Source organism: Cynoglossus semilaevis, chromosome 16, assembly GCF_000523025.1.
Source record: "Cynoglossus semilaevis isolate Cse_v1.0 chromosome 16, Cse_v1.0, whole genome shotgun sequence".
Taxonomy (NCBI): Eukaryota; Metazoa; Chordata; class Actinopteri; order Pleuronectiformes; family Cynoglossidae; genus Cynoglossus; species Cynoglossus semilaevis.
The window spans coordinates 10,018,233-10,036,239 of record NC_024322.1 but is presented as its reverse complement, the minus strand read 5'-3'; the positions used below and the strand labels follow the sequence as shown (position 1 = coordinate 10,036,239).

The 18,007-nt window shown below is 41.1% G+C and overlaps 1 protein-coding gene and 1 long non-coding RNA gene across 2 annotated transcripts in view; both read left to right on the top strand.

Annotated features, from left to right (window-relative positions):
* Window positions 1-2,505: 2,505 nt before the first annotated feature.
* On the top strand, window positions 2,506-8,413 carry LOC103392036 (uncharacterized). The gene is made up of 4 exons (XR_522856.2): window positions 2,506-2,753; window positions 3,808-3,946; window positions 6,002-6,041; window positions 7,824-8,413. It is a non-coding gene; the product is annotated as an uncharacterized LOC103392036 (long non-coding RNA).
* Window positions 8,414-10,509: 2,096 nt separating this feature from the next.
* The window catches only part of gpm6bb (glycoprotein M6Bb), a 32,016-nt gene continuing 24,518 nt past the window's right edge, over window positions 10,510-18,007 (top strand). Inside the window, exon 1 of the mRNA XM_008328559.3 lies at window positions 10,510-10,662. Coding sequence (XP_008326781.1) covers window positions 10,659-10,662 — 4 coding nt within the window. The 5' untranslated portion in view covers window positions 10,510-10,658. The remainder of the gene's footprint in view (window positions 10,663-18,007) is intronic.

Genomic DNA, 18,007 nt, shown 5'->3' with positions numbered 1-18,007 from the left:
TGCGCAGCGTTATAGTTTAAGGCTTACGGTCAGAAGACGAGACGTGATGGGCTCGCACAAACATGGCAGAAGTGATTAGCACGCAACCTGTCATGATAACAACACGTTGGAGGTGAGTGACCGGCCTTGGATGAAAACAGTTCTGTACGTCTCAGCAGCAGAGAGGAGCGTGTTAGTCCCTGCTTTGTTGTTGTTTCTGAAGTATAAACGACAGTGGGCTGGTGGTTGATGATCCTCAGAGATAACTGCTGCTCCTTCTGTATGAACTGCCGTCTGTTGGTGCCTGGTTGGTGGCCTCTTTTCTCCAGTTTCCTCCCACAGCCCAACAAGAAACAGGGAGATTTTAAATTGACCGTAGATATAAGAGGGAGTGTAAATGGTGGTTTGTCTCAGTGTGTGGCCTTGTACTGGAGAACTGGAGGGTGTATCGCTGCTGTGATTGGCTGAGATTAAATGGTTGAAGATAGATAGATAGATAGATAGATAGATAGATAGATAGATAGATAGATAGATAGATAGATAGATAGATTTCACAGTTGATAAATAAAAATGTGAAATCTATCTATCTATTGTATTTATTTAATTTTGTTTTATTTATTTATTTTCCAAAGCTGTAATTTAAATTTCAGACCCCCAACCTCACCAGTCCAATTCCTCTCAGGATAGTGCAGACTGACTCATTTTCTAAAATTAAAATTAAAAAGATTATATAAGAAATACATAATGAACATGTGAAGACACAGTTTACAGGTTTCAGGTCTTATTGGGAGCAGCTTCACTTTCATTAAGACAAAGGTTGACCAGCTTCACTCTCTGACCACTCTGTGGTCTGGGCTCATAAATAATAAATGTCAGCGTCCACAGGGAGTAACACGAAGGCACCACGGAGGCTTCACTGACTCTGAACAATATTCTTTACAACATCTGTGTGAAATGAACACAGTGTTAACCAACAGTAAAGAAAACAACAACAGACACTTTCATTTCAACCTTTAAATCTTTGTTTTAACCGATTATATTTTATATTAACATTTATTAAAATAAGTACTTTTTTAATCTGTCTCTCTGCTCCCGTTCCTCTAGTTTCCTGACTCCAGGTCAGCCTCACTCTCTAATTGGCCTCTATTTTAATTGAGCTCATCAAATTCAGCAGTTTTTTAAGGGCAGCTCAGTGAAGGATGTCTGGGAGGAAGGAACGACCAATGTACAGAAAAGGGCAGGAGATATTTTTAGTTCATCTCATTTTTATCTTTTCATACTTAGTTGAAACGTTATCGTCAGGTGAGAAAAACCTCAGACACAAAGTTTTGTCTCAAGTCACAAATTAAAATCTCTGTTGTTTTTTTTTCTGTCAATCACTGTCATTGTCCCTCACATCTATGTGCAGCCTGCACTGGCACTGTTATCACTTTGGAACCATTTTTAGAACACCGTGGGGCAGTAAACACAGTTTCCATGGAAACATGGCACAGACACACATTGATAAGCGGATTGGAGCAGCTGTAGTTTTCTGATGACGAATGAAACACTCTTTAGCTAAGAGGGCTTGGGCTGGTGAAAACAATTCAACGCTGCCCATATATTACAGTTGTGTGTGTGTGTGTGTGTGTGTGTGTGGGTGGGGGGGGGGGGTCCACACTTTTTTTTTCCTTATGAACACGATAACAAAGCACTCTGTTCTGCATCCTGCATGACTCTGCCTGACTCCAAGGGCCCGGACTCTACGTCTGAGGGCAGACACAAACTGGGCAACATTTTTCAATTAAGTCTTACTTATCCAATGGACGTATTGATCAGGGGCAGCTGTTCTCATCAGGCTGGAGAGAGCCACCAGGCAACGCTTGATTTGCTCTACGTCATCAATATGGTCAGATGATGAAGAACGGGCAAAAACAGTGATATGGATCCACTGATAGTAACTTCAACTGAACTGTCGACCTTCAGTGTAACACAGCAGTTCATTCATCATGAACCTCTAAGACCTTTACGATAGTCCTAGAGGTCGTCCCCCTTCTGTCCAAACCTCACCCAAAGCTGAAAATAATGAAGGGGCAGAAGACAAATCCAGAATAAACGACAGGGACTCTACAACAACTAGACGAGGTAGATAACATTTAATTTTGTCGCTGAACCGATTGCGGATCAATTGGACTGATGTTTATTGATAAACTTGATTCCCAGGAGTGATTGGAATTACTAATGGAACAGGCGCCTCCGGAGGCCATATTGATACATTACAGCACTTTTTATGACGCTCAGAAGCCGAGAACAGAGTTGTTTATTTTTGTGGTGACATAACATAACATAACATACCATAACATAACATAACATAATGAGATAATCAACATAATAAGTAAAACAAATACATATAAAAAAGCATATTATTATTTGTAAATGGCATGTATTGACACATTGTTGCAACAGATAATGTGACAAACGTTCACAACAGTTAGATTTCACTTCAGATGACTGTCTCTCTCAGAGCTGACTGGAGCTGAAGTCAATCCCAACAGTCATCAGGTGAGGGCGGTGTCACACCTGTGCTCAATTTACCAATCAGTTGAATCCTGTTTGTTTTTGGCCTCGAGAAAACCTACACACACGGGGAAGAACCACGAGCTAATGACGCACGAAGGATCAAACCAGCGGACTGTAGGGCAACAGCACGGACCACTCTGCCACTGAGTGGACTAACAAAGGGACGGATTTAGAGTTCAAGAAAAACAAAAAAACAAAACGAAGCTGAGGAGAAGGTGAGTTGGTGAGAGAGGCTGCTGACGTCTACAGATCATTTAAGGGCAGTCAGCTGTGTGAATACTGACTCTTCTGAGTCTATTTTTGTTTTTTTTAGAAGTATATTTTAATTGTAATTCTGATTTGACCTGTAAAGAAAGTCTGACTGACTTGACTTGAAATTGTGTTAAAAACATTTTTATCCACTTAACAAAATAAATGATGTTAAGCAAACAATTTCTATAAGAACAGCAGTCTGTATGCCATGATAACAAAGGTGTAAGTGACTGAACATAACCAGGTGGTGTCACAGTTAGCATCACATCTAAGACAGGCCCCAGCAGAGGAATTAGGAGTGATCCTGACTCACAGTAATCAGTTTGCCAATTGAAGCTGCGTGATCACTTTAAATACAACTTTGTAAATGTGAATAATTATACTCACATCAGTTCACTTTGATTTTAAGGTGAGCTACAGAACAAGCATTTACACGCCTGATATTGCAGGTTAATCTTCCACACGAGAAGTCAATATATTGATGTAATGAGCGAGACAACATGACACTTTTGTATGTGGCAAGAAAAACAAAAATCAAATAGTATTGGGGTAAAATGATATGAAATCATGTGTTCAGAAAATATATTAATAAAAATGTTGCTTTTATTAGAATAAAACTGTTAATTGTATTTGATTTGCTCACAATTCTCTATAAATATATAACATTATAAATATGTTAAAGTATAATATCCAACTACAACAAGTTAATAAGTCACATGCCTGGATTAAATATGTACAATAAAAAATAAATGTGTCATTGACATTATTATAAAAATACAATTAATAGTAGCAATGTTAATGTTTTTAATTTGTCAGTATCAATGTGGTAATATGTATATATGTATACATGTTTGTGTATATGTTTATACAAATATGTATATATGTGGATATACTGTATATAAAAATATAACTTAGGATATATATCCTAAAATATAAAAATATTCTACCTAGAAGTCCAGTCTTTGTTTTATGATTTTCCATCGTTCTAAATGTAAATATTTTCTTCAAAAACAAAAGAAACGTACAGAGCTGCCACACACACAGAAGACGCCGAGCTTTCATCCCACACAGAAAAGTCAACAAGAGAGCAGCTGCTCACAGGCGATACCATTCAAATGAGGCGCCTGTCATCCAAGGAGTTGATAATTTCCCTCAGGTAAACTCAAGCGTACTGCTTTTCTTAATCTGTCTGGAAACATAACAGGAATCCTCCAGAGGAATGTTTCTTTTAACATTTGTGACAAGGAGAAGTGAAAAAAAGTTTTTATTAAAAAAAAAAATCTATTAATTAAAATGTTCTTTTAACATTTGTGACAAGGAGAAGTGGAAAAAAAAGTTTTTATTAAAAAAAAATCTATTAATTAAAATGTTTCTAAATACACAGCAGGCAAAAGCACAACACTGAGAGTGAGGCTGTGTGAGAACAGTAGGTGACAACATGACTTTACTTTTACAAAAAAAAAAAGTAACATTCTGTATTCTAGAAACTCGATACAAAGTTACAAAAATCTAATGGTGACGTTTTGCTTTGTGTATTTTTGGTTTTAAAAAAAGACAAATTACAGTTTAAATACACGTCGAATCACTTTACTTTTATAACTTATGTATATGTTGATTTTTTTTTCTGCGTGTTTAAATTTTTCTTCACTTCCATCAACACCTCTCCGCTAGATGGCAGCATTTCATCAACCTATCCATTCACTTAAACCCCAACGATTTCAATAGCAGTGTCTCTGTATAAACGTAAACAAGTCCTCGGAAATTGTATATTTTCAGTGTCTTAATTTAGACTTGTTTAAGTCACAGTATGTATTTAGAAGAAAATAGTTTCTGTACAAACAAAATACAAGGCTGTATAACCTCCCCCTCCCTCTAAACTGATGCTAACTAACACTGTGGAGACATGGCGTCGCAATGATCCAATTATTTATAAAGACTGAGTCACGAGGGTGTGTATAGTTGCTCTTTGTTTATCTGTTTCCACACTTCACTGTGTGGTGTGGTCTTCTGGATCTGGCCACGCCCACGTCTTTCTGTTACTGCTGGATATGTTCTTACTGTCAGTGAAGGCAGCACATTCAATTTGTTTGTTCGGACTATTTGGTTGATCATTAATCATGATTAATCCAGATGAATCAACGTTCCTTAATACGGGGGGAAAAATGTAGGAATATCTGTGAAGTGATGTTAATTGTTGAGAGTAATTTAAACTCTAGGTGTTTGGGTGAAATGAAAACTGTTCTCAACATTGTGGATAAAAAGCAGCCTGTGTCTCAACTGTGTATTAGAGCAACATTATTGGAATTATTGACCATACAGTACAGTAGGCGTCATTGCCCAGGTGTAAATTCCTTGATTGTTTTAATCTGATTTAGTTAATTTTGACGGCCCTGGTTTAAACCCTCTACGCTCTTATTCTACGTCGTTGTAGATTTCAACCATTTGTTCCAACACAACGATGGAATACATAAATATAAGTACCCAGGATGTGACTTCCTGTCTGACCCCCAGCTGTGTGTGTGTGTGTGTGTGTGTGTGAAGCTGCTCTAAGACCACCCCCCCCACTCTCCCCTGGGGGCCAAAGCATGTAATAAATTACATGGGCAGCTTAGTGCTGCTTACATGCTCATCACTCACTGTGACCCTCTGGAGCTGTTTCTCCAGATATGAAATGTTTAAAGAATCCAACCTGGGGGCGCCCTGAAATCGATTTTGTTTTTTGGAGGAACACATAGCATACGGCCCGTGTTCGCATTCTGACGTGGCTCTTCGTTGACTGTGTACGCTGTAACCTTTAACCCAGTTTTCTTTTGGTGTGCTCATAATTATTTGTGTGTTGTTTGGGTGAAAAACATTATTGTCATTGAATAAAAAAAAACCATTTGTGTGTTGTTTGGGTGAAAAACATCATTGTCACTGAATAAAAAAAACAATTTACTAAGAGATGGTCTGTACCAGTGCTGTCCAAAGTAGGGTCCATTTGGGAGGCATGTAGCAAATGCAGGCTGCCACAGGGGGCCCCATCACACACACATGTGTTTTTGCCTGGGAATCGAACCTAGGACGCTCTGCTTGTAAGGCAGACCTAGTAAGGGCGCCCTGCTAATTATTTTAACATGGGGATTTTAGACTAAGTTTACAAACGCCTCAGATAGAACAGGAAAAAAAAGTATTTATTTATTTAATCTAAATCTGGCTTTATTCTTTTCAGGTTCACAGGGGGCGCTGCAGCCAGTCCCAACTGCCATGGGGTAAGTGTTAGGCTGTTTGTTTTCAATATTTTTTTAAGCAACTCACAACACTTGTTGTCTGGCTGAAAATGCATTTTAGTAAATGTAAGCCCTGGGATTTGAGCATGTGTGCCCTGAGGATGGAGGGATTTTATTTAAAAATGGAAAACCGTTGAGGCACCAACATGTTCAGCCTGTGGTTGTTCTCAGATGTTGGGCAGGATACTCCATATTTGTAGGTAATGTTGAACAGAATAACGTATTCTCACAGACTTTTGTGGACGGTGGTTAAAAAACACATTTTTTTCTTGAATTTTCCCAGAGACGCCAGTGAAATTTTATTTTCCACTTCCTTCCAAATACTAAACCAGATGTTGATTTCACACTAGACGTTGTGTGTTTTCCACTTTACTACAAAGCATCAGGGCAGTGTGTGTGAGGAAACGTATGAGTTTAAGTCAAAATTCTGTTGCTTTGGTGAACGTACTTCGAACACGTGGTAATCTTTCTCTCAGGGTTTGTGTAACACTGTTCGGCGACACCTTATCTTCAGATTTGTTAAGTTTCCTGTTTCTCAACATTTGCTTTACCCCCAAGAAAGGAATTTAAAGACTGAGGTCGTCAATCAAATTATCTCGAAGACGCAATCAATACAGAACTGCATATCTTTTGTGAGGAGCAGGGTTTTATTTTTTCCCAGTATTTGGTTTTTCTCTATCACTCAGACAGTCTCAGTTAAACAGTGACTTAAACACAGACTGATGTCCCGGCAGGACTGAACTGTTCAACCAGGCTGTATAAGATTAAGACTGAGACCAACTTCACACAGACTCCCTCTTCAAGCTCACTTCACGGTGGGTGACATTTTCCCGGCCGTCCGTTGCCATGGCGGCCGTAGCCCTGCACCACCTTAGCTGCTTTGACAAGTTACACATTACTTCAACTTCTTTGGCTTTGAGTTTGTTCAGAAACACAACAAGTATGTATGGCAGTGATGAAGCTGAGTGACACCACAAGTGATGATCGAGTTAGCACAGGCGTGGGCCAAAGTTGTCCTAAAATTGAACAGTGGGGCCGGGTCAGGAGCAGATAGATGGAGCGTCCGTGTTAACTAAGATAAATGACATGTAAAAGTCATGCCTACGGATAAAATGCTAAGATGCTTTTATCATTTTCGATGTCGTCTATTGGGGAATTGTGGGTATTGCAGGGAAAAGGCAGAAGTATAATAATAATATAAATAAATTCTACAATTTGGAAAAGTTTGGTGGGCCTGATTAAAAAGCTGAACGGGCCGCATCCGGCCCCCGGACCTAAGTTTGCCCATGCCTGAGTTAGCATAATTCAAATTAGACTTCACCAAGTGTCGGACCATGCACTTGAATTTCTATGGTCATATGTGCAAACGAACATCACAACCCGTCAGATGTGTTTTGTTGTTACCACGGTCCACCCTGACAACAGTTGCCTGCTGCCTGGTGTCTGCCAGCTGCTGCGACAGCCTGTGCAACACTGGAATGTTCCCATGAAGATTATCCATGCTGGCAGAAAGGCTAAAAAACCAGTGTGGAGTGATTTGTGTTAAAGTAAAGATTTCTGTGAGCTGTAGATGCTTCTCATCCAGAAGCTGAAGGTGTTGCTCATTTAAATGACTGATCTATGAATTGACAGCTGCGTTGATCACACGTCTATTTCCTCCATATTTGTAGTTTATATAAATGGCACTACTTTCTTTGTGAGCCTGAAGTCGACCGGTTAAATATTTGTCTTTCTGAGCCTTTTTGTGTTTGCCATGTTGGGCAGATTGCCCTGTTTGACCATGAAACCCATGGAGAATCGCCCACTTGGCCACCAGTGAAAAGACGGCTTGGACGAGAGGGCAGCGAGGCCTCCTTGGAGACCGGATACCAGCGCACTAGACTGAGGATATTTCCCATTGTTTTTGTAAAGGGCCTGTCTTTGTAAATCACTGACATCACCATGATGGGTTTTTTCCCGTAGAAGTAATGAGAGACAACTTGGAGATCACCCCGTACGCTTCCTGTGCAAGTGGCTGCAAGTGAGGCAGATTTGTGGAAGTGTCTAGAAATACTGCAAACGTTACTGCAGTACGAGAATCCAAATGTGTGTCCCTATCTCAACTTCAGTCTGTGCAAATTCCTGGCAAGGTGAATCAGTGAAGTGGAAATGGAAAATGGTTTTGTAGAAACAATCTTATTGAAATGAAGAGTTCCAGTAGCATGCTAACAACTAGAACAGTAATAAAGGAGGCTAAGTCTAGTTTGTGTGTCATATTCATTGTACCTTTTTATCCAGACTATAAGTCGCCACAGCCAAAGTATGAAGAAAAGTGTGACTTAGAGGAGTAGCAGATACTGGTACACAAGCCTAGAGTGCCCTCTAGTGGCTGTCAGTGTGAAAATAATAAACGTGAAATTCTATATTTTAATATATGTCGCACCTGAGTATAAGTCGCAAACCCAGCCAAAGGATGAAAAAAAAGTGCAGTTAAAGCATCTGCAAACAAATGAGTAAACGAATACAAGAGTGACCTCTGACCTGTTGAAACTAAATGCATCATCAGCGCCATTGATAACACGTTTAGCTGCTGACGACAGTAGCCTCACAGTAACAGTTTTACTTCAGTTACTCTGTGTAAACATCAGCATGGAATTGGATGGAGAAACAGTAATTACATTTTATTTTGATTTAAATGAACTCTCCAAACTATAATCCTTTTTAGAAAAAAGCTCAAATCCAAGGGTCGAGGACGTGATTAGTTAATTTTTTTTCACTGGAAATGTCGAGTTTCTCTAGAACAAATATATTTGTTACTTTGGAGTTTTTGCTGTTTTGACCTCCAGCACCTGACATGGAAAGACATCAGTTAAAAAATATTTTTCTGGATTTTTTTCTTCAGTACAAAATCATTGTAAAAGTCATATTAAAACCTGGGCTTTTGTGAAATCTGCTCAGTTACCGCCAAGATTTTCTTTTTAAAAAGACACTAAAACAAACGGGTAAAATATCAGAGAAACCTGAGCTACGGTTGAAGTTACTGACGTTAGATCTTAGACTGTACTACAGCTGAGCAGTGAAACTTCCTGACCAGGACTCCGTCCTCCCATCCATAATCCCCCTCTGTGCTGACGTCACACTGAGGCTGTCTCCAAAGGGACGCAGCTTGGAGTGTTCGGAGCAGCCAGGCGGCCAGTGCGCATCCCGCGACGCAACATCAGTGGAACAGGGGCTAAACTTTCCGTTCACTCATTACGATTTGGACACTTGTAAATCACTGACATCACCATGATGGGTTTTTTCCCGTAGAAGTAATGAGAGACAACTTGGAGATCACCCCGTACGCTTCCTGTGCAAGTGGCTGCAAGTGAGGCAGATTTGTGGAAGTGTCTAGAAATACTGCAAACGTTACTGCAGTACGAGAATCCAAATGTGTGTCCCTATCTCAACTTCAGTCTGTGCAAATTCCTGGCAAGGTGAATCAGTGAAGTGGAAATGGAAAATGGTTTTGTAGAAACAATCTTATTGAAATGAAGAGTTCCAGTAGCATGCTAACAACTAGAACAGTAATAAAGGAGGCTAAGTCTAGTTTGTGTGTCATATTCATTGTACCTTTTTATCCAGACTATAAGTCGCCACAGCCAAAGTATGAAGAAAAGTGTGACTTAGAGGAGTAGCAGATACTGGTACACAAGCCTAGAGTGCCCTCTAGTGGCTGTCAGTGTGAAAATAATAAACGTGAAATTCTATATTTTAATATATGTCGCACCTGAGTATAAGTCGCAAACCCAGCCAAAGGATGAAAAAAAAGTGCAGTTAAAGCATCTGCAAACAAATGAGTAAACGAATACAAGAGTGACCTCTGACCTGTTGAAACTAAATGCATCATCAGCGCCATTGATAACACGTTTAGCTGCTGACGACAGTAGCCTCACAGTAACAGTTTTACTTCAGTTACTCTGTGTAAACATCAGCATGGAATTGGATGGAGAAACAGTAATTACATTTTATTTTGATTTAAATGAACTCTCCAAACTATAATCCTTTTTAGAAAAAAGCTCAAATCCAAGGGTCGAGGACGTGATTAGTTAATTTTTTTTCACTGGAAATGTCGAGTTTCTCTAGAACAAATATATTTGTTACTTTGGAGTTTTTGCTGTTTTGACCTCCAGCACCTGACATGGAAAGACATCAGTTAAAAAATATTTTTCTGGATTTTTTTCTTCAGTACAAAATCATTGTAAAAGTCATATTAAAACCTGGGCTTTTGTGAAATCTGCTCAGTTACCGCCAAGATTTTCTTTTTAAAAAGACACTAAAACAAACGGGTAAAATATCAGAGAAACCTGAGCTACGGTTGAAGTTACTGACGTTAGATCTTAGACTGTACTACAGCTGAGCAGTGAAACTTCCTGACCAGGACTCCGTCCTCCCATCCATAATCCCCCTCTGTGCTGACGTCACACTGAGGCTGTCTCCAAAGGGACGCAGCTTGGAGTGTTCGGAGCAGCCAGGCGGCCAGTGCGCATCCCGCGACGCAACATCAGTGGAACAGGGGCTAAACTTTCCGTTCACTCATTACGATTTGGACACTTTGGGGGATTTTGCGTGAAAAAAAAAATGGGTGAGTCAATTTCTCACGTTCTCCGCAGACACTTATTATCGACATTAAGGAGGTGACAGCTCGCTTTGTACTTGTTGATGTTGTTTTTGTGGCTCCAGATGTGCGGGTTGCGCCGACGCAGCTCGAAGTGAACACATTTCTACTCTTTATTTGACTTCATCCTAGAAGTCGTCCGTGTACCTGACCCGGTTTCCCGAGAATCGGCATTAGTAGCTTTAAGAAAGCGATTAGTGGGATTAAGTCTGGACTCAGGACTCGCTTCAACCCAAGGCTCCGTCAGCTGTGCTGCAGGCGGTTGGAGGTGTTGAAGAACACATCAGCTGGCTGCATCACTGTCCGTGCTGCTGCTGTCACCGCGGGGTGTCAGTGCTGGACGAAGTCACCACCACTCTGTTGCATTTTGTGCAAAAGTTGCAAAGTTTTGCACAAAACTGCAACATGGGTTTTGTTGATGAAGAGTGTGGGGAGGGGAGGATGGGGGAGTGATGACAACCTGTTGAGTTACCCAGATGATGTGCATGTCATGCCACGTCTTGTACAGTGTCTGAGGAGTTGAGCAGGGAGTGTTCCATCTTCAAATCTGCCCCAAGTAGGGGCGGGGGAGGAGGGAGGGTATGGGGGAGTGAGGAGCTCATGACATGATGGGCGTTTGCTGTTCTAGCACACTGTTAAAAAAAAAAAAATATGACAAACTGTGGCGCAGATGACAAAAATAAAACAGCCAGCGTTCACTCCCAGCTGCCCTGGCGCTTCTCCCGAGTCAATACTGAAGAGTTAGAATTCCATTTTCAACTTTCTCTCTCTCTGTGTGTTGCCACTGTGCAGAATTCTGCGGACTTGTGTTGTTGAGCAGCTGAGGCCGGTGTGAGAACGAGTATCTGTGCTCATTAATTCACCCTGAGGTTTTCCCACAGAGCGCTCTTTGTGCTCCTAATTTGGAGCTGCTCCTTTGTGCGGGGACATCAGTGGTTCTCAATGTGCGGGAGGTTCAGTTGAAGAGAGCGGACGACGCCATGTGAACTAATTCCCCACAGACTTCTTTTCACTTTCTCACAGAGGACGTAGCTCTGCTGGCAAACGATCTCCGGCGCTTTCTCCGCTTGCAAATGTGGCCCCGTTATATATTCACAGACTGTTATGGGGCCTTTCAGTGAGGGACTGTGTCCTCTGGTGCTGTACGTGTTAAAGCAGAGGTCCTTCAGCAGGGGGAACCAAAGAGGGGCGTTCAATTCTTTTTAAAATAAAACCTAAATATAATACCTGAATGTATGAGCTTTGGGGATATTTGAAATAACAATGGGTGATAAATAATTGTATTCAATATTTATATTTACGGGGGTTCCATGTTAATGTTCAGTCTGAGGTTGAGGTCCACATTATTTGGTTTAAATGTAAAAAACAACAACAACAAGAAAAACCTAGTAAACAACTCAAATATAAGGCCTGACATGTGATTATTCAAAGTTTTTGTTCCTCTCGGACAAATATATTCATTAATTTGGAAACATCAGGAACTCCTGTTTGTTTATTAAAAACCTCATTTTAGAGAAGTGTAAATGCAGTGTAACCTAAAATCTGAACTCCTGCTGACTGTTAGTTACCAGAAACCAAGTAACAGGAACCCGGCTAAGAATAACATCGTAACCATTTGAAAATGAAGCCATTTCTTAATGTTGTGCAAAAAATACAGTCCACTTCCTGTTAGTCAGAGACTGATGGTCAGTCAGTGAGAAGTCATCTGGTGACCCATGTTTATGGGTCAAGGTTTAACCAGTTTTACTGCATTAACCTTTAGAGACGCAAGCACTCTGTCGTCTTGAGAAATTTGGTGTGTGTGTGTGTGTGTGTGTGTGTGTGTGTGTTTAACCGTCCTGCCTGTGGTCCAGATCTGACTCATTGTGACTTAAAATTGAAAGGGAAAATCCAAGAGTGCCGACCAGAGACTCTTAGTTTTTGTGGCTTGTTTTTATAGAGCGAGATTGGGCAAAAGCCATGCAAGGTGTGAAAGTCCCAAACAGTTTTTCGAGAGCGTTGCTAATTTTATTTTCGTCTCCAGTAATTAGTTTGTCTGAAAAGAAAGGGGTTTTTTTTTTTTGTAACAGGTTACAGTTCAAGTTTTCTAGTTTCTGTAAAGTTGCCATTAATGTATTTTCTTGTGTTAGACAGTTGTTGCAAATCAACAAATTATCCTGATACTGGTTATTTTTTTTTTTTTTTGGTTTAACAACAGGCTGTGTGTAAAGAATCTGACTGTGGCCCCTGAAGTGAAGCTGCCGCTCAGAGCTCGTACAGCTGATTTGATTTCATGGTGACCCTCACCTCTCAGTGGGGCCACATGTTTTCCAGAGAGATTCCCCCGCTTATTCTCCTCGTGAACGATCTAACAGGCCTGTGTCAAGGATGTGGGAGGACGACTTGGCCTCTGTCCACCGAGGGTTCAGCGGGAGACAGCGAGTCATTTTTCCACAAATACTTTGTATGTTAGTCCAGAGCTAATACCCAAACATTTGGTCGCAGCGATACTGGAAACAAATTGAGGTTTTAGTTCGCCCGCAGTGTTTGGAAACTGTTCGCATCGATCGAGAAAGTATGACGTAGTACTGCAGGAAAAAGAAGTGTTAATATCTTTTCCTTGGAGTTCATTTCCATCAGTGAATGAACAAGCCAGATAAAATGTTTTCTTTTTCTGCTAAATGTCACGGCCGTGTCTCAAAAACACTTTAAAAAAGGGCAGTTAAAAAGGCTCTCAACCTGAACAACTTCATCTTTTCTATCTAGCGTCCTAAAACAGTTTCAGTTTTGCGTTTCATTTAAGTCAGCAGATGGACGGAAGATTAAATTAATCAAATAAAGGCAACTTATGGACCTGACTGTGAACGGTCTCTGCTCTTCTCTTCTCTGAGCCAGATGCTGATTGCAAAGGAAGGAGGGGAGGATTGTTTTTCCTCATGGAAACTCATCAACTTGTGCTTCAAGTGTTTTGTTCTCCGTGTGTTGGTCTTGTGGAAAAAAGGAACTTCGAAGGCTGGATTCGAACCAGATCCAAATGTTACATCACAGTCTCTGAGTCACAAAGTCACTGGGGGGAAAAAGGTTAAATCACAGCTGACAGGTTTGAATATGTCTTCAATTAACCATCCTGCCTGAGTTGAGTTTGCTCAGCTGTTACTGACCTCACGGTCTGTCATTGAACATGAACTGGCAATAAAGAGATGTCAAAAGTAAATCATTTAACGTTCGTAGATAAGACCACATACGTGCGTAAATCCTCTCAGCTGCTCCAGAGATTTTGCAGAACCTCCTAATGGTCCGATTCCTTGGAACCGTTAGTCTGCTTGCTTAACAATTCCAAAGACACGTTTTCTAGATCAGTGTTTCCTAAACTACGAATAAAGTCAATCCAGTTTGATTACATTTAGATGATGGAGATAAGTTTAGGTTGCCTCCAGTCACAAGTAACCAAGTTCTGGGTCGCCTGCCAATGTTAGCATTTAAATGCTAACATTTAGCATTTTTAACCTAGCAGACTTTTTACCTAGAGAGTAAGGTTGGGTTAATATTGCATTAACTCTTGCATAAGAGTTAATGCAATATTAATGCATATTTTCTGACCCACTGAGCACATACAGCAGAGTTAATAATGGAATCAGAACCGGTAAATTCTAATTAATTCCCATCGCTGCTGCGAGGTGTCGAGAGTCTGCCGCTCTCTCTCTCTCTGGTGTGAAGTTCTACTTGTTTTGAATAAGGACATCTGGAAAGTGTCGGATTGTTTAGCCCACGCATCAGCAGTGATTACTGTGACAGTTGTATGCAGTAGACTGTATGTCCTGTGACCTGTCATCCTGAGTGTGAAGAGAGGAAAAACCCTGAGCTGATAATGCTGAGGCAGCTGACGGCTGTTTTTTTTTTCTTTGTTCTTTGGCAATCAGCAACTTGTCAACTCAGTGGAGCAATAACACAGATAACCGGAAGATCACCCTTTGTTTTTGTTTTTTTTTTCAAACTGTCCTCATGCGAAGTTGGCGAACATCTGGACATGAATTTGTTCCCAAGAGCTGCAGAAAACAAAGGTCAGAACTGCAAGTCTGAGTCATTGAAGCGTAAAGGTCAAAGGGCGCATGGTGCAAAAATCAAATTTTGTTTGTTTGAAATACAATTTGTTCTGTGCTTATCTTCCAATAAATGTTTTCCTCCGTCTCCAGAGTCCTCAAATCTGATTGGCTCCATGGATGGGCTGCATTTTTCCCACATGAACTCATCACTACTCCAAGCTCCCATGTTTTGGTCAGTTTGGTGGAGAGCGGCCTTGTTGCCTGAGTTTAGATGTTAATGACATGCAGCGAACCTTTACCACAGTGACATCTGCAGGCATGTTGACAGATTTCCAAAGACTTTCTCCAGAATTTCACTGACCAATATGGGTGGTTAGAGTGCAAGAGTTGTGCTGTAGTCGATTGGTGCGTCACAGAATCCAGTCAGGATTTGTTTGTTTTCTGTGGCTCTTCCTAAATGCAGTGAGGGCGTCAATGTGAGTTTAAAGTGATCCTTTTTTTTTTCTTGCTTGCCTTGTGAAAGGCAGCTGACCAGCCGGCTTTTTGTCTGGCTCCAGCTTCCCTCTGATCTTCTGAGGTCAAGTGATGGCAGCAGATGGATTAACCTTTGTTAATTATGCAGAAAACTAAGTTTATAAAGAACATTTTGAAAGTATTTTGTGCTAGAAAAGAGGGAAAAAAACCCAACAACAGAGTTTATTATTTCTCTGTAATGTCCGCAAAAATCTCCTGGCTCCTCTTTCATCTTTGTCGATTTCCTCTGCCCTTCAGCAAACGCAGCTTGCAGCATTCGTGCTAATTTATTGAGCTTAAGTCATCGGACAACAAAGGGGGGCATTGAGCATTGTGACATGAAATGATAGGAATAAAAGTTTCCGAGAGTGAATGCTTGTTTCAGCACGTCTCGGCCGCCACTCGCACCAAAAAGCTTATTCACTAGAGAGCAGAGGGGAAGCCAGCGGATGAGTGGGTTACTCATGAGCGAGTTCACATGTCACAGTGACACAGTCACATGGTGGAGAAAGGACCGCATTTAAATATCTGAAAATACTCCCTGTATGCAAAAGAGAAAAAGTATCTCAGAAATGTGAAGGCGTCTGAACCCAGGGCTTGTATGGAAATGTGCCAGCGATACAATCTGTCCTTTATCCCGTCTGCATGACCTGTGAATCTGCAAGTTGTACCAAGGTTAAACTGTCACATACATGCATAATAAGGTCATATTTGACCCCGCCCCCCCAGTCTCCTGATCTCATTGATCCTAAAGTCACGGCCGGGTGACAGTCGGTTCCATAAAATCGCCAAGAGTCCGACAGTAAATTTACAATGGCCGACAAGTGGAGTTTACAATGCAGGCAGTGATAACGAGACACAGAGGAGTTTGACTGGTCAAACAAGAGCAGGTCTGTTAGTGCAGACATCTTCATGGGTCTGACCCAGACTGTGAGTCAGGGTCTGTTTGACCAGTACCTTGGGTCTATTTAGATACGTGGAAATTTGGCTTTAATTGTTCCCTCACTATTCACTGTGCTCCATGGTAGAGCCCAGCCTCACCTCCTGAGACCCTCACCCTCATTTAGCTACATGACATGTCTGCTTTTTACACCATGATACTTAATATATCCTATTTTCTGGACTCGGGAATCCCAGTCAAAAGTTTCTAAAGCCAAAATAACCATCCTCAGTTTTTAGGTTTGAAACTTGTTTTTTTTTTAGCTAGCCTTGTGTTTATTTTGGACAATTTTAATGATGAAGTACTTGTTTGTGGACCTTGGGTCTGAATTCTGTCATCTGTTGTTCCTTATTTTATCATTACAGGGAAACTGGGGAAACCCAAACTTTCACCCAGTTTCAGGGTGCAGCAGAAAGCTGATTGACCTCCGTACAGACATCTTTGAATGCTACACTAATCCTTTGTCACTTAAAAAACAAATCTTCAATTACTTTTGCTTTTCATCTTGCTGTTCAGATGACTTTAGATCATGTGAACTATCTCTCCAGCCCTGAGGACTGTCAGGTGTTTGGTAACTTGTGAGTAAACTACTAAATCATAAATTAACCATGAACATAATCAGGCTGTTACTGTGAGTCAAGGGTTTTTTGGTAAATCACAGCATCTGTTTTAGCTCGGCCTTCACAAGCATTCCTGTTTTCTATGTCTTTTACTAGTTAGTCTAAACTTTGCGAAGTTCCTTCTTAAGAAACTTAAGAACAGATGCTGCAGTGATCGGATTCGTCTGTCGATGTAAAATCAAAAAAACTTCTTCTGGTTTCGCTTCAACTCCGAAGCGGTCGATTCATCGGCGAGGATTGAGAGCTGAAATCTTTAATCTGCTTTTCAACTGTGAGAGCCTGTAGGATTGAAGTGTTGGCTGCTCGCCCGCTGAATGTATTCAACCCTGCACAGATAGGTCTTTGTCCCCGGCAGCTTTTTACACAGCTGCTAAACAACCGTAAGACAAAGGAATCTGGGGTACCCCAGCAGAGCATTGTGAAATGCTCACCATATGAAGAGCAGTGCCAGAGCATTCGGATGCAGCCAAGTGCTGCGCTTGGGACGAAATGTCAATGAACAGTTATAGCCACAGTTGTATTGCTTTTTATTTCCAGCGTAATTGGTCATATTCTGCCAGTGACAATATTACTGCAAAACCAAAACTCAGATCGATCTCCTTAGCAACCTGTTTCATCGGTTACACCGAGGACAGGGGAAAATACACATGACACCTGTTTGTTCACACTGTCGTGTGCTGCATGTGACACAGTGGAACCAGAGTTGGAGGACACTGCGACACAGATTCTCTACCATTAGGAACAGTTTTCGTGCCAAAGAACGGGGAAAAATAATCCAAGTGACAGTTTTTATTCTCACTGTTCTATTGTGTGGAGAGAAACCCCGACAGGCAGGAAGCGGCGCTTCTGCCAAGCAGATGAAAATCTGTGATCACTGAGTGTTCATGAGGCGACAGCTGCAGGAAACCCAATAGCTGGGGGAGAGTGTTTGGGGGAGATGTTTGCCTCACAGACAGACTGGGGGTTTATGAAGATAGATTTCAATTAGACTAAATAGCTGCGAGCCGGGGTTTGAAGGAAGATTTTGAAAGGCTCTGTTCGGATTTTCCCCGAACGTAGACAAATGAATCATTCTTTTGTTGTGTCACGCTTTAACCGTTCACACATGTTCTGTAAAAGGTCTCTGAGTCGCCAGCTCTAAGTTTATTTCACGGGCTGGGAAGCAGCTTAAAATATGTCTGCAACACAGCTGGACACACACACACACACACACACAC